At 38.1% G+C, this 27,923-nt stretch overlaps 1 protein-coding gene across 2 annotated transcripts in view; it reads right to left on the reverse strand.

The window, feature by feature from the left end:
• LOC120459884 (uncharacterized) overlaps positions 1-27,923 on the reverse strand; it is a 135,283-nt gene that overhangs the window by 42,459 nt on the left and 64,901 nt on the right. For both annotated transcript variants that reach the window (XM_039647360.2, XM_089135347.1), the window contains exon 2: positions 27,772-27,919. In XM_039647360.2, coding sequence (XP_039503294.2) covers positions 27,772-27,911 — 140 coding nt within the window. In that variant the 5' untranslated portion in view covers positions 27,912-27,919. The remainder of the gene's footprint in view (positions 1-27,771; positions 27,920-27,923) is intronic.

A 27,923-nucleotide genomic window follows, 5' to 3' on the forward strand; every position in this document is an offset into this window, starting at 1 on the left:
AATGTCAGTAATTCTGCTGTTACTGAACAATTTTGCTCATGGAATAAATGGATGATGCCGAACGGCACATTTATACAATGGCGTGATAGAAAACTTCATCAAGGCTAGATTAGTGTAATGCTCTTCTGAGTGGTTGCCCTGCAGGCTTAAAGGGATACTCCACTTTTTTTGGAAATAGGCTCATTTTACCACTCCCCCATAGTTAAACAGTTGGGTTTTACCGTTTTCGAATGTATTCATCAGCCAATTTCTTTTATATTTAGAAGAATATCAGTAACCAGACATTTTCTGGTCTTAATGACTTCCATAGTATATATTTTTTTCCTACTATGGAAGTCAATGAGACCAGAAACTGTTTGGTTACTGACATTCTTCTAAATATAAAAGAAATTGGCTGATGAATACATTCGAAAACGGTAAAACCCAACTGTTTAACTGTGGGGGAGTGGTAAAATGAGCCTATTTCCCAAAAAAAAGTGGAGTATCCCTTTAATAAACAAACTTCAGCTAGTTCAAAACGCAGCAGCTCGACTTCTTACCAGAACCAGGAAGTATGACCATATTAGCCCGGTTATGTCAACCCCGCATTGGCTGCCAATTAAACATCGTATAAATCACTCGACCAGTCGAATACAACTCAATGTCAGTAATTCTGCTGTTACTGAACAATTTCAGTAGCACCTCAATGCAGTACATGAGATCCACAGGAAGGAGTCGAATCAAGATCCAAGGGGTAGAGATGGGTAGGATTAGGGTTGGCTTTAGGGATTAGGGGTGGGTTTAGGGATCATTTGGATCTGTGATTTTCCTCAAATTTACTGACTTATATCCCGGATATGATGTCAATAAAGCGTTCTGATGATTGGAAATTTATTTTCGTTATTGGTCTAGCTGTATGATATATTATGACATAAACAGAATGCTGTTATACACATCATTCATCTCCATCTAATCAATCTTTTTGAATTTGCTCTTCTAGTGATTTTCAGCTTTCTTTTTCTGCAAATTGTGTAGTTGTGTATAGCAATATGACCCAGTGCCCAAAATACAATCAAAACACTCCAACACAGCCTCTATTCTTCACGAAAGAGGGATAAAAAGGTGCACATGAATGAAAAAAATGATATAGCCTATGCGATCCGGCCAAATCACAGAGATGCCGATTCGCATGGGACTAATATTTTCACAGGACCTCGGTGTTCGGCGAAATATAGTAGGTAATTTGTTGGGGAATTTTTAATTTACAAATTACAGACATGGCCAATTCGCACAGGATTAAGATCACAGACAAACTGTGCAATTATTACAAATGACTAGAGGTCACCAGGTAATACTTATCCCGTGCAAATAGGGCTTAAGTCATATTTGGATGGTCCCTTCAAATAAAATTATGGCCCTGTCTACGACCTCTCATTAGAGTATTAGTAGACTGTTTGCTCAATATCTGATAACTCTTATTGTGATAATTCTCCAACAGATATTCTACTGGCTATACTTAAGACAAATCTCCTAATACTTTACTAACACTCTAATGAGAGCTATTAGACAGGGAGATGCAACATTACTTATAATCAACAGAATGTTTTGAAGGGACCATCAAAAAAAAAAATAAGTGAAACTGTGCACGGTTCTTAATCCATTATGTTAGTGAACGATTTTGTGCTGAAGTACAGAGCCCCCCTAGTCCCACTTTGGCAAAAACAAAATTAATTATAACTATCTTGTGGCCTCAAGAGACTAACTCGTGGCCTCAAGAGACTATCTCGTGGCCTCAAGATAGTAACTCGTGGCCTCAAGATAGTAACTCGTGGACTCAAGATAGTAACTCGTGGCCTCAATATACTAACTCGTGGCCTCAAGATAGTAACTCGTTGCCTCAAGATAGTAACTCGTGGCCTCAAGATAGTAACTCGTTGCCTCAAGATAGTAACTCGTGGCCTCAAGATACTAACTCGTGGCCTCAAGATACTAACTCGTGGCCTCAAGATACTAACTCGTGGCCTCAAGATAGTAACTCGTGGCCTCAAGATAGTAACTCGTGGCCTCAAGATACTAACTCGTGGCCTCAAGATAGTAACTCGTTGCCTCAAGATACTAACTCGTGGCCTCAAGATACTAACTCGTGGCCTCAAGATACTAACTCGTGGCCTCAAGATACTAACTCGTGGCCTCAAGATACTAACTCGTGGCCTCAAGATAGTAACTCGTGGCCTCAAGATAGTAACTCGTGGCCTCAAGATACTAACTCGTGGCCTCAAGATACTAACTCGTGGCCTCAAGATACTAACTCGTGGCCTCAAGATAGTAACTCGTGGCCTCAAGATAGTAACTCGTGGCCTCAAGATAGTAACTCGTTGCCTCAAGATAGTAACTCGTGGCCTCAAGATACTAACTCGTGGCCTCAAGATACTAACTCGTGGCCTCAAGATACTAACTCGTGGCCTCAAGATAGTAACTCGTGGCCTCAAGATAGTAACTCGTGGCCTCAAGATACTAACTCGTGGCCTCAAGATAGTAACTCGTTGCCTCAAGATACTAACTCGTGGCCTCAAGATACTAACTCGTGGCCTCAAGATACTAACTCGTGGCCTCAAGATACTAACTCGTGGCCTCAAGATACTAACTCGTGGCCTCAAGATACTAACTCGTGGCCTCAAGATAGTAACTCGTGGCCTCAAGATAGTAACTTGTGGCCTCAAGATACTAACTCGTGGCCTCAAGATACTAACTCGTGGCCTCAAGATACTAACTCGTGGCCTCAAGATACTAACTCGTGGCCTCAAGATAGTAACTTGTGGACTCAAGATAGTAACTCGTAGCCTCAAGATACTAACTCGTGGCCTCAAGATAGTAACTCGTGGCCTCAAGATACTAACTCGTGGCCTCAAGATAGTAACTCGTGGCCTCAAGATAGTAACTCGTGGCCTCAAGATAGTAACTTGTGGCCTCGAGATAGTATCTTGAAGCCACAAGATAGTTATAATTATAATTTTTTTGCCAAAGTGGGACTAGGGGGGATCCATACTGAAGTTCACCTTACACACATAAAGCTGAAAATGTAAACAAAGGTATATCAAAGTCATCAATAGATGTCAAAAGCCTTTCATGGAAAGGCATCTGTCAATATTCACTCTGTGTGTGGGGTCTTAGATACATATGTGCAATGAACAAATATTTAGTAGCACATTTAGCCAACATTGTAACTTCCTCATTGCAATGGTTGCACTGCAGAGAGATCCACTCATCCGCTGTCTGACACTACTCAATGACACTTCAACACACACACACACGGGCCTCGGCACACACCTGATGTGCTTCTGGAGAGTTCATGCAAACACCCGATATTCAATTTCACTTCAAATAAGTCACAAGTTACTGAGTTTAGCAAAAAGTGAAGAAAAGCATCTGGTGAGTCATAAACTGTCCAATTTTCTGCACTGTAATTTCATTCATAAAGCCCGAAAATTCAAATAAAAGCCAGATCCCCGAAGAGAACTCAGACAAAACTCAAAAGCAGATGTCAAACTGCCACGCGCACACACACAAGCTCGCACATGTAAGCACACACGCACCCACGCAAAAAAGTTTACACGAATGTGGATGCTTATGCGATTGCACATCTGCGCGCACGCACATACACTGCTCTAATACGTTATTTGGGTGCCGTTATTTGCATCGCTTGAAGGAGACCCAAATAATTCTCTCTGACAGGTGAGCTGTGCAGGAGTTGCCATCTAATTTCCAGAAAGAGGAAATCTCTTTCCTCTAGCATGTTAGCAGTCAGACATCATCCCGCTCATTCTGACAGGATGTCTGTGCTGATAGATAATGAAGCATGGTGTGTGTGTGTGTGTGTGTGCGTCAAAGAATAGATCAAGGGAAACATGGGCAACATAACTATTCAAACTGTACACAAATGCACTAGAACATGCACATTTCCACAGGCAAACACACCACCACATGTCGCTCGCGAGTTGCATGACCTTTCCACGAGGCCAAACGGGCTCTGTAAAGTCAAAGCAGCCTTGCGCATGAATGCCTCTCTCCATTTCCTCTTTTATACACATCACTTCCACTTCACATCACCTTGTATCACACTAGAAAGAGGCATGGCACTGGCACACGGCGACCTGTACACACTGCAGATAAAAAGACGCACATAGGGCAATCTCTGGAACTTTTCCAAGACACAATTCACAAAAAAACGTTTGAGCCATCACGCTTTTTGTTACAGAATATAACATTAATATGCAAATTCCTCAATATTGTGTAAAACATATTAAAATGTCATTACTGTAGTAAAATACAAACCAAGGATTTATGTATGCATGTATAATTTCCACTATTCTCAAACATTATACATTACAGTTATGTGAATGGGTGAGGATGGGGTAAAAATTCTACCTTCATGAGCCTAAAAACATGCCTTCATTTCCTTTAAACTGAACTTATTTTGAAAAAGACTTGACACATTCTTGACAGGTTTCTTGGCATTCACACGGACAGAATCACACAAACATCATGTTTAAAGCCTAACGGTTAATATTTGGGCTGCCAATAGAAGGGTTATAGGTTTCACTACAAAACGGATGTGATTCAGTAACTAAAGAGATCCTGTGCCTACTGTGGCCTTAAGCAAAGTATTCAATCCAGAGTCACTTTTAAATGACTGTGCCACAAATGAGTGAGCAGTAATTTTCTTAAAAAGGGATTATATAATATGGATATATGAAGAGTTCAGATGTAAAAGCCTCTAAGTGCCATTTGAAATTTTCTTCTTTAATGATGATTTTTATCAAGCTGGTATATTTAAGTTCAGTGATTTCGCTTAAATGGCAATGATAATTACCTATTAATTGTTATTTAAGTGAAATTACTGAACTTAAATATACAAGTTTGATAAAAATCATCATTAAAGAAGAAAATTTCAAATGGCATTTAGAGGCTTTTGCATCTGAACTCTTCATATACACTCACCTAAAGGATTATTAGGAACACCATACTAATATTGTGTTTGACCCCCCTTCTGGTTGGCAGTGAATGGCAAAAAAAAAAAAAAAAAAAAAAAAAAAAAAGATGGCTGGCTGGTGGGGAAAGAGTTAATGGGCAGCATCAATGTGTAATATTTGCAATCATGAGTTGATACATTAATCCACAAAGATGCGTAATGACTCACTCAGTTTTATTGAAGGGTCTTATTACACTAGAGAATATGTTTAGAAATTGATCTCAAAAAATCTTGTCATGAGCATATAAATATATTGAATAACATTGTTCCATGTGGGTCATACAATTGTCATTCTTTCTCCAGGTATTATTTCCTTTTTACAGACACAGTCATCCATACATAAAAAATGAAAATGAAGAAAACGAGCTCCAAAAAAAGAAGAAATAGCTGAAGAAATTGAACACGTACATACACACTTTTCACACAGACAACAATTACACAGGATAATGATGATGCATTATAATTAACATAAAAGCTGCCAAGAGTCCATCATTCGAGCAAATCACAAATCTGCATAACGCACAAATGACTAAAGTTGTTCTAAATGCAAGCATGGTTTTGCCATGCATATTTTCTTTTCAATTAGTGCAATTCAGCAAGCTTTTATATATATATTTGTCATTAATTTTCTTTCATATATGCCATTCATCATCATATTCTCTCACCCCTAAAATTTCTAGCAAAAAAAACAAAAACAAAGCCTGAGTCTAGTGAAGAATAAGCTGATGTTCTGCAATAACATCACTACTGAAGATCAAAAAGGACCTCATGTGTTTCTGGCCAGCATCTAGTTAAATTTCATCTGGGCTCACAGTGCAATTAGAGCAGACTGGGTCTTCCTGACCTGTGTCCTCAGAAGCCGTTCGCAACTTGCCACAGCTGGAGACAGATGTACTGCAGTGAGACTGCATCCAATCAGCAGCTGCCTGCAGTCCTAACACTGACATGTTCATCTGTCCAGAAGATGTCAGTATCTGGATTTTACTGACTCAAATAAACATTCACCAATGCTAAATTACAATTTGAAAGCCATTTAAAATAAGATCACCACATGATCGTCTGAACAGTTACTGTCTTCAGAAATTCTAATTCTGTCAGGACCACTATAATCAAATACGATTGACAATTAGCATACAGTTTGGACTGGTGGTATGGTATAACCCACCAATAACCCACCTTAGGGTAAACAAAACAGAACCAACATGAATGTATGCAGATATCATTAATTCAAGATTTTAAAGTACAACATCATTCGAGAATTTATTCTGATTCAAGGGGAACCAGAATGCCTAACCCTGACTGGGTGAGAGGAGGAGCTGGGGATGACGGGGGTGGGGAAACGCTATAGCTGCTGATAATACCGAAGGAGCTTATATATGTATAGAGTGATAGGCATCGTATTCCAGCCCATTCACTTCCTTTAGCGTCACATAGAGCGCTATATGACAAAACGGCGCTATACTACGCACATGGAACCCTTTAGAATAGAATAGAATAGAATAGAATAGAATTCAATTTATTGTCATTGCATGTCACGAGTACAAGCAACGAAATGCAATTGCATCCATCCAGAAGTGCTTTTAGCAAGAATATATTACAAGCTATGTACATGCTATGAACATTTTATTTGTAAAGGTTAATAAATATAAAAAAAAGATATAAAGGCTATGACAATTATAAATATACAATATGCAAATGTTAATATTAATAACAGCTGTAAAAACTATAATTATTGTATTGTACAGCATGGAGTCTATACAGTATTTACAGTAGTGCAGTTAAAAGTTGGTGAGATATGTGGATACAGTAGTGATGTTCAATCCATAAGTTTTAATGGGGGTTGGATGTCAAGAGGCAGAATTTAGGAGTCTGACAGCTGTAGGAAAGAAGCTGTTCCGATACCTGGTGGTCTTAGTCCGGAGGCTTCGGTAGCGCCTTCCAGAGGGCAGGAGGGCTTCTTTATCGTTAATATTCACGCGAACCCAATTAAGGCGTCATAAATCCTTTCACGTAATATGAGACTACCCTACCCCACACCTAAACCTAACCATCACAGCACGCGTTATATTAACGATAACGGGTGACATGTGCGTAGTATAGCGCCGTTTTGTCATATAGCGTTCTACATGATGCTAAAGGATGAGAATGCGCTGCGTATTCCGACGTGGATCAGCTGAGAGTCAGCTGATACAAGCTTGACTAATGTGACCTTCCAGAACTGACGCTAGGCTTGATAATTATTATTTGGGATGAGGTTTTTTTGTAGGCCAAAACCCAGAAACGAGCATTTTAGCATTTTATTTTGAATGGGATTTTGGTTAAATGCAAGAAATCTGTGGTTAACGCAAGATGAATATATGCTGCGTCCCAATTCACATACTGTCCGTCCTAAATAGTATTCGAAAATAGAATTAGTACGTCCCAAATCGTAGTATGTTGAAATGACTTTTCCAAAGAGACCCGGATGGTCTACAATATCCGGTCAGAATCCGAAGTGCATATCGATGCACACTCTAACGGCTGATATTGCCCACAACCCATCGTGCGTTGGACGAGGATTGGGTTAGAACTACAAACACGAGTAAAAAGTGTTAAAAAACTACAAACATGGAGGACGCGCGAGTCCGGCGGTTGTGGAAAGAGGTTTAGATAAAGGGGATTAAGCGATTAATTATCAGTATCTAATCTGACGAAAATGTATTTATTCAATGTTGGCTACATGATTATATTGCATCTGCAGAAGCATTGTGAACTTTTGTAAAGGTACATTAGATATGAACTTTTATTGCAAACACATGAGGAGAGTCTCCGCATGAAAGACCCACGACTGGCAGATGAAAATGCAACAACATTTCTCTCAGAAACGGTAAGAAATTCAATTAGATTGAATGGATTTTAACTGTGACGAAATGATTGACAGGGCAGTTTATGGTGACAGGATGCACGCGACTGAGCGGTCCGTTAAAGATGACGATGTCCCAAAGCTTGCCTACTCTTTTGCTACACACTCAAAAGTATGTACTTTTTCTTCACAAAAAGAGTACATACTTTTAGGGCGTAGTATAAGAAGGCGAATTGGGACGCAGGGATACACTCACCTAAATGATTATTAGGAACACCTGTTCAATGTCTCATTAATGCAATTATCTAATCAACCAATCACATGGCAGTTGCTTCAATGCATTTAGGGGTGTGGTCCTGGTAAAGACAATCTCCTGAACTCCAAACTGAATGGCAGAATGGGAAAGAAATGTGATTTAAGCAATTTTGAGCGTGGCATGGTTGTTGGTGCCAGACGGGCCGGTCTGAGTATTTTTATAAAGGGCATTTTTCCCCTAATGCTCATCAATTCTTACATTTGATTAATACATTCAAGTAGATCAGCCTTAATGGAATAGTTCACAACAAAGTATTTAATCAATTAACATAAAATGCAAGTTTACACTATTTTCAATGCATTTATAATGGGTAGGGAACTTTTTTTGTTGGATGACAAAACATTACATAAATAGCAACTTAAATTGCGGTCTTTCACACTTCAGAAAGCTTGGAATATAGTGCATGAGTCATTCATGGCGCTTTGTGTTCAGTTATTTAGTTTTTTTTTTTTTTTTTTTTTTTTTCATTTTGGAGCTTTCCTAGCTCCAGTCCTCATTCACTTTCATGATTTTGAAAGCCACAATGTTCTTTAAAAAATGATCCTTTTTTGTTCCTCAGAAAAAGAAAAAAAAGTCATATGGATGACCGATTTTTCATTTTTGAGACAATTAATTTCAAATGCTGTCTATTTAGGTAGCTCACTAGGTTTCAGAACAGCTCGAGAGTGTTTGTGTTTTTGTGTGTGTGAGAGAGAGATAGAGAAACAGAGATTTGGTGAGGGATAAGCCTTGATAGATAGCGTCACTTCCAGATGCACCATTATCTTTCTTCAAAGGGACAGAATAATGAAAGGCAGCTAAATAATTCAGAAACTTTCTCCTTTCCAGCTTCTCTTTTTCGCAGAAAAGGATCACTCCCTCTTTGATCCCATTCTGAATTTCACACGCTCGCTCTATAGGGAAAATTGATGTAATTATTGATCCAATTAGACTTATGAGGTAGACAGTGGTTTACCTTTTTTCCCTTATTGGGTATCAAGCAGAGATGCAGAACAGTGCTTTAATTCAAATGTGTACCAGGAATGAATCACAGAGCTGAACAATTGATTTGGCAACTAAATCCACAAGGAAAGAAAGGCCCCAGACACAGCAAGTGGAAAATAATGCACGTTTCTGCCCAGTGATGTCAAGTCTGTCGCGTTTCAACTGAATTGGCTTGAATGGCACACGCATTGTACACAGTATTATGTGCATTGTCAGTATTTTTTATTTTATTTTGAAGACAATGAATCTTAAATATTCTTAAAGTAAGAATGAAAATAACTGTTTTTATAATAAAGAGCTGTTAGCAAATTGGTTGATTTGTTGTCACCTAGAAGGAAAACCATTATAGATTTTGACACTTAGATGTAATTAAACCATTAAGATGACAAACACACACACACAAAGCTATTTGAAAAACACTGCTGACTCTACACCATTACATATATATCAACAAATTTTAATTAAGTGCACAAATACAACACCTTCAAGAGAAAAAAACAACAACACTTTGACAATTTCCTTCAAATCTCTCTCTAAAGGTGCTTCTGATTTCTCGTGCAAAGAAAATGAGGACAGAGGAATTGAAGGATCACTCAAGAGTCACTTCACTGTCTCATCAGCTGCGTTCAAAGCATCTCCCCTTATGTTGTTAACCTATGGTTATTTAAGGAATTAATACATGAAAGATAAAGATAAGGCAAGATGCCCGGTTGATACATTTGGAATATATGGTTTATTTAAACTGCAAATGTGAAGTTTACATTACAATTATTGTGACAGATGTGAAGGGAGAAGTGAATTTAAACATGTGTCAGGTTTCTCGACAATAAATATGCCTTAAGCAGGTGGCAGCTTTAGCGTGCAATCTCTGCTTTGCGGAGAAAAGCTGCTCCCCATTGTGCATTCTCCTTTTATATACAGTTATCTTGAGGTCACAAGATAAAACCTTGAGGCCACAAGTTACTATCTTGAGGCCACGAGATAGTATCTTGAGGCCACGAGTTACTATCTTGAGGCCACAAGTTACTATCTTGAGGCCACGAGTTACTATCTTGAGGCTACAAGTTACTAACTTGAGGCCATGAGATAGTATCTTGAGGCCACAAGATAGTATATTGAGGCCACAAGTTAGTATCTTGATGCCACGAGTTACTATCTTGAAGCCACAAGTTAGTATCTTGAGGCCACGAGATAGTATAGTAACTCGTGGCCTCACGATAGTATCTCGTGGCCTCAAGATTGTATCTCGTGGCCTCAACATAGTAACTTGTGGCCTCAAGATAGTAACTTGTGACCTCAAGATAGTAACTTGTGGCTTCAAGATAGGGAAGTGTCTGACTCATGGACCCTTTGTTATTAAACTGGACCCTGTAGTGCAATACTTCACATTCTGTGCAATATTCTCTGTTTTAATATTCAGTGTGCAATATAGTTTGCTGCAGTTCTGCTTCTATATATTTACTAGTACTGTAAATCTTAAAAAAAAAAAAAAATACAACTTTATCAAATTATCTCTATCCATAGCTATTAATGCCTTAAGCAGGTGGCAGCTTTAGCGTGCAATCTCTGCTTTGCAGAGAAAAGCTGCTCCCCATTGTGCATTCTTCTTTTATATACAGTTATCCTGAGGTCACAAGTTACTATCTTGAGGCCATGAGATACTATCTTGAGGCCACGAGTTACTATCTTGAGGCCACGAGTTACTATCTTGAGGCCACGAGTTACTATCTTGAGGGCACGAGTTACTATCTTGAGGCCACGAGTTATTATCTTGAGGCCACGAGTTAGTATCTTGAGGGCACGAGTTACTATCTTGAGGCCACGAGTTACTATCTTGAGGCTACAAGTTACTATCTTGAGGCCACGAGATACTATCTTGAGGCCACGAGTTAGTATCTTGAGGGCACGAGTTAGTATCTTGAGGGCACGAGTTACTATCTTGAGGCCACGAGTTACTATCTTGAGGCTACAAGTTACTATCTTGAGGCCACAAGTTACTATCTTGAGGCCATGAGTTAGTATCTTGAGGCCAGGAGATAGTATATTGAGGCCACAAGTTAGTATCTTGAGGCCACGAGTTACTATCTTGAGGCCACGAGTTACTAACTTGAGGCCACGAGATAGTATCTTGAGGCCACAAGTTAGTATCTTGAAGCCACAAGTTACTATCTTGAGGCCATGAGATAGTATCTTGAGGCCACAAGTTAGTATCTTGAGGCCACGAGTTACTAACTTGAGGCCATGAGATAGTATCTTGAGGCCACAAGATAGTATCTTGAGGCCATGAGATACTATATTGAGGCCATGAAATAGTATCTTGAGGCCACGAGATAGTTATAATTATTTTTTTGGCCAAATCGCTTTTTTTTTCTTTAACCCTAGTTCACACTAAATGATTTTAAGCCAGATTTAAGCCTGATTTGCAAATTGTTGAGCCCGCAGACAGGTCAGGGTGTTATGGTGTGCAAATTGCGGGGGATTTGCGGACGATGAACGCTCGCCAATCTGTGAGTATGAAAGAGCCAACAACGCATCAAAGACGCTTGCAGACGCGTCGCTGAGCCCAAACAAAATATCTAGCATGCTAGATATCCAGAGCTGTCGCACAACTCAACCTCACATGATGTCATGAGCTCATTAGAGCAAGGCATGGGTTGAGGTCACCGGTTGAATCTTATTTATTTCTCTTTTTTTTGCGTTTTTTTCTCAGAGGAAATCTCGCACAAACAGTTAGCAGCACTAGTTTCTGTCTGACGTCCATATTCGCGTGTTGTGTTCTTTGCTGGGTATTGCACATGTGCTTGTATTGCGTGATTTTTCATGACAAAACGTGATTTGTAGACAAGATAGAATCGTTGGGTGACAGAGCTGTCGTCAACTCGTCTACCCTGTTTCGGATCAATCACGTTGTGTCGTGTGGTGTGAACAGCTCAACAACTTGAACACTCCTGATTTCACAGAGAGCAAGTCATGTAGTGTGAACTGCACAGTTCAGCCCAACGCTTTAAAAATCATGTAGTGTGAACTAGGCTTTAGATGTATTTTGATCAGGAGATTCAGTCCTATTTTAGATATAAGACATGGCACAGCGCCCCCTACCGCATACCAGTGAAAACACAGAGGACTGTAAATTTCTGTCAATGGCGGGGAAAGAGTTATAAGCCATTATGTAGAGAAAGAAATCCTTAATATTTCAATGTTGTTGTTTTTTTGACAGCATGTCTTCATAAGAAATGATTTGTCAATATCTGAGAAAATGATGTACAGTAAGCCAATGTAAATCTCGACGTAAACATATTCTTGGACACAGAGTGCATTATGATGCCAGACTGCATTAGAAACAAACTAAGAATTTATGTCTAATGCAAATATAAATCCAGTCTACCATTAGGTAGGATTTAAAGAGCCCGTTCTCATCCCTTGGCGTCATATAGGTGACACCGTATGACATTTCGTTGAAATACTACGCACATGGCACCCTTTAGCGTCAATATTACATGCAGAACCCAAGGTGTCACATAGGTGACTGGCATCCTTTAGCGTCAATATGAGACGCAGACCCTACCCCAGACCTAAACCTACCCATAACAGTGCGTGTTATATTGACGCTAAAGGGTGCCATGTGCGTAGTATTTTGACGAAATGTCATATGGCGTCACCTATTTGACGCCAAGGGATGAGAATGTATACAGTATTCTGACATGAATAGCCCAATAGGTTGACTGGTGCATCCGAACCCGCATGAACGATGATGTAGCCATTTTTGTCGGGAAACATAGACGAGCAGGTCTGGCCACCTTCACCACCTGCCCTTCTTCTTGCTCTGTTGGCCACGAAAAGCTCAGGGCAGCTTAAGAGGGGAGATTTGACAGGGATAGAGAGAAAAACATAGCTAATCCCTGCTCTGAAAAGAGTAATCTATGAGAAAGGGTTAGGAAGAAGGGAGGAGAGACAGAGAAAGAAGGAAAATTACTTTTTGTGATCCTTTGACAAAGGAAGTGAGGCTATCAGTCGAGAGATGCCGTCTAAATCCGTAGAGAAGAAGAGAGGGTTTAAATATGATGTCTTTTTTGTTTGTTTGTTTGCCTTTTTTCTTACAATCAGAGCTGCAGCTCAGCCTGTAGCTAAAGCCAAGTTTATGTTGCGTTTCTTCATGACTTGGGGAGGATGTGAATTGTGGCCATGTCTCCGGCACCTCCATTGATCTCAGTTGATCACAATCTTATTTGGTCATTTAAATGCTAATGACACTTCTAATCATGCAACAGTGGGGGAACACAATCTGATATAGAGTAGCCAATGATGTGCTGCTCTTTGTCTCAGATTGGATCCTCTGTGATTCAGAATTACTGTTACAAGAGTCTTATTACGATGTGTCTCTTTGACTGGATAATAATTAACTAACTAACTAATCTATCTTTATCTCTGTCCAACGCTATCGCATGGCCATTTCGTACGAATTTACGAGTGAATTCAAGGTGGCAAATTTTTTATGAAATTGTACGACCTCACTCGTAGGAATTCATATGGTTTGTTCAAACCCCACTGATGGGTAGGTTTAGGGGCGGGCTCAGAGGTCATTTGTATGAATTCATACGAAATGGGCAACTCGTAAAATATGTAAATAAAAATCATGCAAATTCAAATGAGTAAGGTTGTATGACTTTGTATGAATTAGCTACCTCTTAAAATATGTCTGAATTGTCATGAGATCGGGTCTGTCTGTATATATATATATATATATATATATATATACTGTATATATGTATATATAGACCATTTCACAAGATGTAAACAACACTGGTCCAGAAGCACTTCCTGTTTCAGTTTGTAACTGTTTTCTTTATTTCACATGTAAAGAAAACATATTAAAGATGTTTGTTTAACTTTTTGATTCAGTTTTAAATGTTCTGTTGGTTGTATTTTATCCCAGCTTTTATGTAGTGTTAAAAAACTGAAACAGGAAGTGCTTTTGGACCAGTGTTGTTTACATCTTGTGAAATGGTCAATACTGTATGTATATATATATATATATATATATATATATATATATATATATATTTATTTAGAATCAGCTAAATGTGTAAAATTTGAGTAAACATGATGTGTGTGTATGCTGTGTATAATTATTTTGTAAATACATATGCATGTATGTATATATATTTAAGAATCATTTACACGTAAATACTGTATATATAATCTATATATAGTCTATATTATATAAAAATATTAATGTTTACATATATATATATATATACACTCACCGGTCACTTTATTAGGTACACCTGTCCAACTGCTCGTTAACACTTAATTTCTAAGCAGTCAATCACATGGCGGCAACTCAGTGCATTTAAGCATGTAGACATGGTCAAGACAATCTCCTGCAGTTCAAACCGAGCATCAGTATGGGGAAGAAAGGTGATTTGAGTGACTTTGAACGTGGCATGATTGTTGGTGCCAGAAGGGCTGGTCTGAGTATTTCAGAAACTGCTAATCTACTGGGATTTTCACGCACAACCATCTCTAGGGTTTACAGAGAATGGTCCGAAAAAGAAAAAACATCCAGTGAGCGGCAGTTCTGTGGGCGGAAATGCCTTGTTGATGCCAGAGGTCAGAGGAGAATGGCCAGACTGGTTCGAGCTGATAGAAGGGCAACAGTGACTCAAATAACCACCCGTTACAACCAAGGTGGGCAGAAGAGCATCTCTGAACGCACAGTACGTCGAACTTTGAGGCAGATGGGCTACAGCAGCAGAAGACCACACCGGGTGCCACTCCTTTCAGCTAAGAACAGGAAACTGAGGCTACAATTTGCACAAGCTCATCGAAATTGGACAATAGAAGATTGGAAAAACGTTGCCTGGTCTGATGAGTCTCGATTTCTGCTGCGACATTCGGATGGTAGGGTCAGAATTTGGCGTCTACAACATGAAAGCATGGATCCATCCTGCCTTGTATCAACGGTTCAGGCTGGTGGTGGTGGTGTCATGGTCTGGGGAATATTTTCTTGGCACTCTTTGGGCCCCTAAGTACCAATTAAGCATCGTTGCAACGCCACAGCCTACCTGAGTATTGTTGCTGAGCATGTCCATCCCTTTATGACCACAATGTACCCAACTTCTGATGGCTACTTTCAGCAGGATAATGCGCCATGTCATAAAGCTGGAATCATCTCAGACTGGTTTCTTGAACATGACAATGAGTTCGCTGTACTCAAATGGCCTCCACAGTCACCAGATCTCAATCCAATAGAGCATCTTTGGGATGTGGTGGAACGGGAGATTCGCATCATGGATGTGCAGCCGACAAATCTGCGGCAACTGTGTGATGCCATCATGTCAATATGGACCAAACTCCCTGAGGAATGCTTCCAGCACCTTGTTGAATCTATGCCACGAAGAATTGAGGCAGTTCTGAAGGCAAAAGAGGGTCCAACCCGTTACTAGCATGGGGTACCTAATAAAGTGGCCGGTGAGTGTATATATATATATATATGTGTGTGTGTGTGTGTGTGTGTGTGTGTGTGTGTGTAAATTCTTGAAATTATTCAAGCTCAATCATACTAAAATGCAGCAAATTAAAGGTGCTGTTAAATTTCTTCTATTGAACCCAAAGCCAATCCATATTGTTGTTTTGTGCTTATAATCATAACCCTGTCACTGTAACATGTTTTCTGCTAGTGCCAAGAAGTTAAATTATATTAAGCCTTTAATATAACTTTAGCTCTGGTTGTCAGAAGTCAATACCAGTCCACTTATGGGCCACACTGCTCTCTAAAATCAAATCGTGCCACATTATTATTGTGCACAGGAACACATTTAGAACCAAGGAAATAGACTGCATCGATTATATACCTCTGTGTCAACATAAAATGAATTATTATCACAAATGTATCCCTAGGGATGAAAATTATGACTTATTGCATTGTGCCTTTATCTCTTTTTACAGACCGCCCGTCCATTGAGAATTAAATCTCAGTGATTGACTCTTTGAACTACCAGCAGTGCTTTTTATGATCAGCAAGCAACCGTTGGGCCATTTAGGCCTCCATGAGGACTGAAAATTATGGGAATTGACTATTTCTTACACATGTCATGATAACGCTGTCAACAGTCACATACTCTTATTAGATGTGCCAGACTCTTAAAGATAGCTAGACTTTGAAAAGCTTTGATACTTCAACTTGATTTGAGACCACTCCATTAAACTTTAATCAGTGCATAAACATCACACTAAATGACACAATCCTCTCTATAGAACAAACTCTTTATTTTAAATGATCAAGAAACATAAGGAAACTTATGTTTCACTTAGAGGAGAACCCTTTCAATCTCAGCATGATTAAAAATAATTAAACAATATATAATAATAGTTTTACTTTACTTAATTTTGTCAGTGTATAAATGTTAATTTGCCATTTATTTATTTATTCATGTAATAATTAATTTATGTAATATTATTATTATTATTACTACAACAAATAGCCTCTTTCCCCCAAACTGTCATTACTTCTTTTTAAATAATAAAAAGATAAATAAATACATTTTGTTTTAATTAACATGGGGAGTGTAATTTTATTGTATGATTGTTAATAATGATTTGAGATATCTTTATTAGATGTTATTACTAAACAGATTTGCATTTTAATCAAGATTTTCATTCAAATAATTTAAATGTTAATTGGCTGGCAATTATCATGTTGTGTTAAAGGATTAGTTCACTTTTGAAAAAACTTTTGCTGATAATTTACTCACCCCCATGTCATCCAAGATGTCCATGTCTTTCTTTCCTCAGTCGAAAAGAAATTTAGGTTTTTGATGAAAACATTCCAGGATTTTTCTCCTTATAATGGACTTCAATGGGAACCGGATGGTTCAAGGTCCAAAAGACAGTTAATAACTGTTTCAGATGCAGCTTCAAATGTCTTTAAACGACACCAGACGATGAATAAGGGTCTTATCATGCAAAACGATCGGTTATTTCAAAGCTTATTCCAAAAATGTAACTTTTCTAAGGACAAATGCTAGCCTTGCTCTATTCTGTGAGGCGCGTTTGCAACGTCACGTATTACGTAATTACGTTCAAAAGGTCACGGGCGACGTAGCCGAAAGTACAGAGTCAGTGTTTACAAGTTGACCGCATAGGTTGAACGTGCAAACTAGCTCAAACACAGTTTACAATAAAAGGAATTAAAAGGAAAAACAACGATGTCGGACGATTTTGATTCTGTACTTCCGGCTACGTCGCCCGTGACCTTTTAAACGTAATTACGTATTACGTGACGTTACAAACGCGCCTCAGAGAATATAGCAAGGCTAGCATTTGTCCTTAGAAAAGTTACATTTTTGGAATAAGTTTTGAAATAACCGATCGTTTCGCATGATAAGACCCTTATTCATTGTCTGGTGTCGTTTAAAGACATTTGAAGCTGCATCTGAAACTGTTATTAACACTATCTTTTGGACCTGAACCATCCGGTTCCCATTGAAGTCCATTAAATGGAGAAAAATCCTGGGATGTTTTCATCAAAAACCTACATTTCTTTTCGACTGAGGAAAGAAAGACATGGACATCTTGGATGAGATGGGGGTGAGTAAATTATCAGCAAAAGTTTTTTTCAAAAGTGAACTAATCCTTTAACTTCTTTTTAAAAATAAAAGTGAGAAATGTCACAACCATTTATATCCTCACCATCACACCAAAATCTGCTGTATTTGCGATCAATGTGTTGAAACATCTTTTTGAGAAAGTTTCATTTTTTTAATTTTTTATATATCTAATGAAGTTAAGGTTCCTAACAGAAGTACAAACATAGACAAGCACGGAAACACCAGCAACAAGCAGATGAGGACTACTGTTCACCAGGGACACACATTCTGAGCATGCAGACAAATACATGCTTGCAAGGCAACACAAGGAGAGAAAAGAGACCAACGGAGGCTAGCATGTTGAGCAGAGTTTTCAGTGTGGAAGTAAAACTAAACGAGGAACCTCTTGGGGAATGATTGTAAGAAAAATAACTTTTCATCAAAAGAGAGCATGATGAAAGTGCACACTTCAAAAAGCTTTTTGGTTACTGCAAAGTCATCCAAAAACTACTGCGTTCGTGGTCTGGTCAAAACAGTAAAATCTTAAATTGAACAAATAATAGTTGGAAGTATAAGGAATTACTTCAAAGAAAAGACTTAGCCTATCGGCATTTATTATATCATATAATTTTGTGCCTGGTGACTTTGATATAATTCCTTGATTTAACTAATTCAATCATTATGTCACCACACATCAAAGATGGATGGATGGATAGATAGATAGTGGATGGTAGTAGATAGATAGTGGATGGATGGATGGATGGATGAATAGTAGATAGATAGTGGATGGTAGTAGATGGATGGATGGATGGATAGTAGATAGATAGTGGATGGTAGTGGATGGATGGATGGATAGATGAAATACTTCGAATTGAATGTATTGTATGTGGATGTGGAATTGAATGTGGATAGTGGATGGTAGTGGATGGATGGATGGATGGATGGATAGTGGATGGTAGTAGATAGATAGTGAATGGATGGATGGATAGTAGATAGATAGTGGATGGTAGTGGATGGATGGATGGATGGATGGATAGTAGATAGATAGTAGATAGGTAGTGGATGAATGGATGGATGGATAGATAGTGGATGGTAGTAGATAGATAGTGGATGGATGGATGGATAGTAGATAGATAGTGGATGGTAGTAGATGGATGGATGGATGGATGGATAGTAGATAGATAGTGGATGGTAGTGGATGGATGGATGGATGGATGGATGGATGGATGGATGGATGGATAGATGAAATACTTCGAATTGAATGTATTGTATGTGGATGTGGAATTGAATGTGGATAGTGGATGGTAGTGGATGGATGGATGGATGGATGGATAGTGGATGGTAGTAGATAGATAGTGAATGGATGGATGGATGGATAGTAGATAGATAGTGGATGGTAGTGGATGGATGGATGGATGGATAGTAGATAGATAGTAGATAGGTAGTGGATGAATGGATGGATGGATAGATAGTGGATGGTAGTAGATAGATAGTGGATGGATGGATGGATGGATGGATGGATAGTAGATAGATAGTGGATGGTAGTAGATGGATGGATGGATGGATAGTAGATAGATAGTGGATGGTAGTGGATGGATGGATGGATGGATGGATGGATAGATGAAATACTTCGAATTGAATGTATTGTATGTGGATGTGGAATTGAATGTGGATAGTGGATGGATGGATGGATAGATAGTGGATGGTAGTAGATAGATAGTGGATGGATGGATAGTAGATAGATAGTGGATGGTAGTGGATGGATGGATGGATGGATGGATAGTAGATAGATAGTAGATAGGTGTTGGATGGATGGATGGATGGATGGATAGATAGATATGAATAAATCTCATGATCAGGTAACACTTTACAAAAAGGTTCATTAGTTAGCTTTAGTTAATGTATTTACTAACATGATCTAACTAACTAGCACAATGAGCGATACATTTGTTCATATTAGTTCATATTTGTTAGTGTTAGTTAATAAAAACCATTAACTAATGTTAACACAGCCTTTGTATGTGAATAATCAATTTGTAAATGTTGAAATTAATATTAACTACGATTAAAAAATGCTAAAGAAGTATTGTTCGTTCTTAGTTCATGTTAACCAAGGTACTTACGAATGCTAACTAATGAACCTTACTGTAAAGTATTTCATTTTAAACTTCATCTCACTTAAAATGTTTGAAATTTTACTTTGCCGACGCACATCTTTTTGTTTGTACGAAGAGTCTTTTGTCGATTTCTCCATGCAGGACGGCGCTGATTTCTAATTGGTTCATCTGATGATCCAGCCTGTTCTCATCCCAAGACGTCATCTAACTGACGCTTTTGACCATACGTCAACATCCAACGTTTTAGGGTACCCTTTAACGTCAGTTAGATGACGCTATCTTACCCTAATGTTAACGCTATCTTACCCTAAGACGCTAAAGGTAAAGCGTCAGTTAGATGACGCCCAAGGATAGCGTCATCTAACTGAAGTTAAAGGGTGCCCTAAAACGTCAGATGTTGACGTATGGTCAAAATCGTCAGTTAGATGACGTCTTGGGATGAGAATGTGTTGGATGATCTTATGAATTACCCCTTGTTATCAATCTCCCCACTCTCCCCCACTGGTCTTTTGAGGAATTCATCACAATATTTCCTAATCATGCTCAAATGCTGCTCACACGGAGCTCACCGGACACTACTAGGCTATCATGCCACACAGAGACTCTATGAGGGGAAATTCGGAAAGGAGGTTGACTAGTAGGCCGTGGCCTTTACTTTCCTGGTGGGGGATTCAGGCTTCTCTGGGGCCTCAGTCCCAGGGGCCTCTGGCTTTGTCACACAGCTATCAGCCACTGCAATGCTAGGATCCAGAGAGAGAGAGAGAAAGAGTGGTTACTGAGGCAAAGCAGCAGAGAAAGACAGCTAGAGAGAGAGAGAGAGAGAAAGAGAGAGCCTCATTTGTTCCTAATTCATTCCTCTGAGACAAATCAGTGCGCTTTATTTGTCTCTTTAGGCCTGTGGATTGATTGCGAGAGAGATGCCAGGTCTTCAGTTGACTACTCCATCTTAGGTGTCGTTTCACTGGCGAAAGCGGCTGAAGCGGATTGACTCTTGTCTTGACACAGATAAAAGGTGCGACTGGGTGCGTGTTAGAGCCACGGCAGAGCGCTTCGTTTTGACACTTATTGCAGCTGCACGAGTTGATTTACATTTGCCGACAAACACAAGTGCTCCATTTCACTGCTGGGTGGTAAATTCAGGATACGTGTGGGGAAAACAAAAGCACTAAGTTAAATTATGATGATTTGAAAAGCCCCTTATTTCCCCTTCATAAATAATGAGAGTCATTGCAAACAAAAGAAATTACATTTAGGCAAGGAAAATAAAACATCCCGAGTAAATCACAGTAGGACTGGAGAAGGAAGCAAACAAACAGCTAAGAGTCCTACATGTGATGTTATCCCGACAGCAAATGGCTGATGAAACTAATGCATCCATTTAGTTTAAAACACATGAACTATTTTACGAACACACCTCCCAGAGGACTACTTAGAACTAGTATATACAAGTTCATAATTAAGATGAATAACGCATTATGAATAATTCATCCTAAAGTGAAGATGGTAAACCACTAGTAATGACATCATTCTTAAGAATTACTTATTATTTGTATCAGTATTCTCTTGTCATGACTGAAGTCAGTGTAAGCTTTTGAGGTTTTTGTAAGGTTTTAGATAATAACTCGAGTGTTACGTCCTTCTTAAGGGATTACTGGTCATGTGGATTAGTATCAGTGAAGATCATGGTAGACCACTAGTAATGACTCGAAATATGTCATAAGCAATTACTATCCAAAACCTTAAAAAAAAAGCCTCAAAAGCTTACAATTACTTAAAAGGTATCATGCTTTTCCTGTTAAACACTTTCAAAGAAGGATGTATTAACACTTGAAGTCATTACTATTACTTGTGCTGGTTTTTGAAGAAATAATACCAAAATGTGTAATAAGTTTTGGTGACACTATTTTAATGGTCCCTTTTGGATATTCTGTTACTAGTAACTTTGCAACTACATGTCAACTAGCAGTCATTAGAGTATTAGTAGACGTAATATCTGACTCTTTATGAACATGACTATAAGTATCTTTGCAACTAAATGTAAACTTATTCCAACCCTAACCCTATCAGTCTACTAATACTCTGCAAATAGTAGCTAGTAGTCAACAGAATGTGTTAAAGTCACCATCAAAATAAAGTGAAATAAAGTTTTTCTTTCTTTTCAATGTTTATTATTTAAATGACAGGTTTATGTCATTTAAATAACACTTTTTTTGTTTATGCCCCTTAAAATGCATTTTTATTATATTTTGGAGAAAAAAAAAATCAAGAAATGAATTGCATGTCATTTAATTTCAAGTGTCCTTGAATAACTGGATGGTTAGGATGTTTCGCACAGTTGAACAGACTGCTTTTGCTTCCAAACCAAAATAATTCACAAAATGGAAATGGCATGGATTTTGAGAGGGTCTCTCAAATGAGCATCATAATTTCATCACTGATGTAATTAAGAACTCAGGTGGATCCTGTGCCAGATTTCATGCACCCTCACACTGGTTTGCCAGGGTGATATTCCCATGAAGGACAGAAGCCAACACTCTCCTGTGAGGGATTAATTATCCTCTCACAAGGACAGATTCCCACTAACTTTAATAATCACAAGTAAAATGGGGATAAACTGTAATAAGGTGCTTTTGCTGATCCAAGTGACTCAGTGTGGGTTAAAATATTAATGGCGGGTGATATTAGTACCTATGATTCAATGTTTTTGAGAAGTTTGCTAATGTGACCCGCTCGGGAAGCAGTCAGGGTGTCCACCTCTCAATATGGCAGAGTTGAAGGACATTACACACACCTAAAGGATTATTAGGAACACCATACTAATACTGTGGTTGACCCGCTTTTGCCGTCAGAACTGCCTTATTTCTATGTGGCATTGATTCAACAAGGTGCTGAAAGCATTCTTTAGAAATATTGGCCCATATTGATAGGATAGCATCTTGCAGTTGATGGAGATTTGTGGGATCCACATCCAGGACATGAAGCTCCCGTTCTACCACCACCCAAAGATGCTCTATTGGGTTGAGATCTGGTGACTGTAGGGCTTATAGTACAGTGAACTCATTGTCATGATCAAGAAACCGTGTACATGGTGGCCATAAAGGGATGGACATGGTCAGAAACAATGCTCAGGTAGGCTGTGGCATTTAAACGATGCCCAATTGGCACTAAGGGGCCTAATATGTGCCGAGAAAACATCCCGCACACCATTACACCACCACCACCAGCCTGCACAGTGGTAACAAGGCATGATGGATCCATGTTCTCATTCTGTTTTCGCCAAATTCTGACTCTACCATCTGAATGTCTCAACTAAAATCGAGACTCATCAGACCAGGCAACATTTTTCCAGTCTTCAACTGTCCAATTTAGGTGAGCTCTTGCAAATTGTAGCCTTTTTTTGTATTTGTAGTGGAGATGAGTGGTCAGTTGACCACACCCTTAAATCTATTGAAGCAACTGCCATGTGATTGGTTGATTAGATAATTGCATTAATGAGAAATTGAACAGGTGTTCCTACTAATCATTTAGGTGAGTGTATGTCCACACATTCATCTCTTGTAGTTATTTTTTTTTTTTTTTTTTTTTTTTTTACAAGAAAAGTGGCCGCATATGATTTTGGCCTGCTCATTGAGCATTTTGGGAAGGGTCTCGGAGGGAATACTTAGCTGGGAATGGGACATATTGACAGGAGTTCCACATCAGGTCAAAAGTCAAAGTTATGCACATATTGGTTGATGGATTGATTCACCATCTACTGTCAGGACTGCTTTAATAATATCATTTGAATAATATCTAATCTGCCTACAAAAGCTAAATTGATAAATCTACCGATAAGATCGTTGGCCGCAAGTCCTGGAAAAAATACATTATCTTGATCAGTATTTGAGATTTGAAGAATTGTTTTGTAGCATAAATCTGTAAATAAATGTGTTTAGATTTAATGTTTAATTAAAAAAAATACAATATAAAGTATTTTTTATCTTATAAATAAATCTAGTTAAGTTGGTATATCTTGTATTTGATTTTTTTTATTCTAAAATAAATAGAATACATTTTTATAAACAATTTTTTTAAATAATATTAAAAATATATTTATCTCATTATATAGTACTCATTAATTGTATTCAAAATTTAATTACAGACTCAAAGAAAACCAAATATTACTAAACACGGTTTTATTAGATGTCGTTTTGCAGATGTCCCATATGTTTTTGTCTTATCGGCGCACTACAATTACTCCAGATATATTGTACATAAAGAACTTCTTCGTTTATATGATGCTTTTGGGAAACAGCCTGTTAATCTAAGATGATTTGTACAGTAGTTTCTTTTGGGAAACACAGCCCAGAATCGTAACTTATCATAACAATAACCTTCTCAACCATACTGGTAATCACTGTAGATCATCAAGGCCAAAGATTTCACCCTTTCCAAGTTCACACGTAGCCTTGAGTTTTGTGAAGTGTGCGATTAAAAACCGCTGACTGTCAAGTGTTCTGTTTATCTGTCATGCTTTGGGATTTGACAGGCTCTGGTGCTAATCTGATGTGCCTCCTGCAATCAGCCCTGATTGAAACACCTGTCTCTCAAACCAAAAAATGGACAAATCAGGTCTACATAGCAATCAGGAAGCCTCTTTAACAAATAGGTAACATGCTCTTAAGCAATCAAGTGCATCCACTAACAGCAAAATGAGAGATGCATTCATAAATGCTTCTTTCTTCAATATTTTAAGTGTGATGACCCCAACGTATCAAACGTATTTCTTTCATTAAGGTACCCAGTAGCCCGGCAGGATGATATACTGAGGCCTACTTTCAGAGATAAGTCTTAACAAAGCTAGACCGGTCTATAGTGTTAGATAAGTCTAAAATTTGCTCATAGATGCAAGTTAGACTGTTTCACAAAAATAAAGACTGACTTAATTTAGACCAAACAATTAGACACCTTTCCCCCAGGCTAACTTAAGGTCTAAGACTACAAACAACCGAAAGAAAAGGGAAAATGGCCCTTTACAAATTAAACATTTCTTCTTGTCACTACATTCTCCGCTAAAATTCCCAAGTAAAATGTCCTTGTAACTGTTATACTCCAACAAACATATTTTCTGCTGTACTGAGCGGTTGAATGCGCATACTCGATCCGCCATGTTTTTTTTGTTTGTTTTGAAAAGCGTCTTATTTTACCCAGAATGCATTGTAGTGTGGTCCTACTTAAGATAGTCAGAAGCTGCGTCCGAAATCGAATAATTCTCTACGTATGCGAAAAACAGTACGCGAGCAGAGTAGTACGTTCGAAATCATAAAGAAAAAAAAAAAACAGTAGGCGAAAAGTATAAGGATGACCTACTACTTCCGGCGAGATTCTGAAGTGCGCATACAATGGACACGTTACTATCCCATGATGCCAAGGGAGAGGAGTTGTTGTCGTTATATTTGAAAATGGCGGAAACCGGAGACGCGGCTGTAACGTTGCGCACATGCGTATCTCTATTGATTCATTCATCTTTATTTATCAGTGGCAAGCAAATAAATGACTTTTTCCTTGCCAAAAATCAACATGTCATTGTTAATAGGGGTTGTGTGTGTGTGTTTTATGAGGTAAAATTTATTAAGTAAATTAATGATATTTAAGAAATTCTGCGAGCAGCTGACCGACGCCTTGTTTGTCGGCTCGGATGACATAAAAACACAGATGAAAACAGAAAGTAGAACTCAAAACAGAGCAAATTTTGACAGAGCAAAAACAACAACATGGCGCATGTAGTACGTCAGGACTCATTCATACACTGTAAAAAATATATGTTCATGATTTGAAATCACAACATGTTTTCTTTTGTCAAATCAACTTAAATAATTAATGTGGTTCAAATAACAGCGCAGTCTCATCCCAAGACGTCATATAACTGACGTCTTGGGACGTCTTTTGACCATACGTCAACATCCGCCTTTTTAGGTTACCCTTAAACGTCGGTTAGATGACGTTATCAGATCCTAACCCCTACCCGAGACCTAAACCTACCCCGTCACCTCACTGACTACCACTGACGCTGGTAAAGCGTCAGTTGCATGACGGCCCGGGATCGTCAACTAACCGACGTTTAAGGGTACCCTAAAAAGGCGGATGTTGACGTATGGTCAAAAGACATCACGACTTGGGATGAGACTGTGTTACAAATAACATAATATTTTGAGTTTCTGATGATTAAATCAATCTCCTTCTTTGTATTAACTCAATTTTTCCATTTCAATGAAGTTAAAATTTTAAGGCAACCAGGTTACTTCATTTTTTAAGTTAAACCAACAATATATTTTTACAGTGCGTATTCATACTATATAGAACATACTTTTTTAATGGTCGCAAAGTATGTTCCTATTTCTAGTACCTACTCACATAGTACGCGATTTCGGACGCAGCCAGAGTCTTAAGTGCTTTGTGTAACAGTCTGATTTAGATGTCTACCTGAAGTCTGACTATCTACTATATCTAAGTCTATCTTTGTGAAGCCGTCCCCAGCTGGGTCGCTGACATTTCCGGTGTATAAATCTTCTTATAGTGACAATGAAAGGCTTTGCATTATTGTTCTAACCTTGTCTTTCTTCAACACTCAAAAGCAATCTGCATTAATAAAAGTTCATTAAGGTTATCCATGAATTATTTAAAATGCATTTTCACTGTTTTGTATAATAGTAAATGTGATGTATGGATCCACAGATTTAGCCTCACTGCAAAAAATTAAATCTTGCCGAGTTAAAAAATCTTAAAATAAGGCAAGAATTCTTTTTTTTTTTCTTCTAAGATAAATTAACTAGCCTAGAACTAAAAGCAAAAGATTATTTTGCTTGTTTTGAGAAAATATAACTTGAATTTTCTTACTTAGAAAAAAAAATCCAATTTTGGTGTTAAAAAAGTATCTTTTTAAAGTGAATGATATATTTTTGACACACTCCAGTGAGTCCAATTCCAATTTCAAGAGCACAAGGTTACTTATTTGTAGAAAACAATTAGCACAATCAGACACAAATATAATTTTTTTTTAATTGTTTTCTACTTTACATTGAATGAATGCATGGTGTATGGAATTTAGTAATTTTAGTAAGTAGGGGAGGGCAATCAATATTTTTACTGAAGATATAAAACTTCGCTAAGGAATAAAAAATAAAAACGCTAATTGTGACTGTTTGATTTATCTCATAATTCTGACCATTTTTTTCTCTTAATTGCAAGTTCATATCTCAAAATTGTGTTGTATACTTTTATTTTCGCTGCCTTCGAATTATAATAATTTTAATTGAATAAAGTTCCTTTTGGGTTTATTTAGTAAAAAGCAGTCAGAGGTCACTATAAATTTATTACTGCTGATTTTGAACAAAATTGTAATGTTCCTTGTAACACAAGCTTTTCTATCCTGATAAGATATCTTTCATTGGAGGCAAAAATAAAATCACCTCTTTAAATTTTTCAAAAGCAAATACAAATGTGTGTGTGCATGTAATATTATCAAAATTGTGAAAAAAAATAGACTCATATTTGCTATATTGCCTAGCCCAGTTTCCAAGTCAAAACTGAAATATAAATAAAAACATATGATTGATAGAAAAATGCCCCCAAATCATTTAAAGTACAAGTACATTTTATTTGTATTTATAATTATTATATGCTTATATTATTATTTTTATAAACCAGGATTGCAGCTGTATGTCAGTGGTTTTAGATCAGCAGCAGAAACAGAATTGTTTGCATGTTGCTTTGTGATTTCACTGAAATCCCACAAATACAACTCCAGCTTGATGTTTCTCCTGTGTTACAGTATAGATTCGTGCAGCAGTGCAAGTTATTTTATTAAGTGGTGGGGACAAAATTGGCCATTGCAAAAAGTGCCCACAATCAATGCCACCTGTAAGGGAAGTACTTACAGATCGTTGTCTGTTTCTGTACGGGGCTTTTTTCCTCTCCTGTACACCATACATATTGTGACCACCACTCCAACAATCAGACCGCCAACCACCACCACTCCCAAGACGCCAAATATACCGCCAGGAGGACCCTGTGGCATCGGCTTTTCTGC

This window comes from Pimephales promelas, chromosome 10 (assembly GCF_988280905.1).
Source record: "Pimephales promelas chromosome 10, fPimPro1.hap1.1, whole genome shotgun sequence".
Taxonomy (NCBI): Eukaryota; Metazoa; Chordata; class Actinopteri; order Cypriniformes; family Leuciscidae; genus Pimephales; species Pimephales promelas.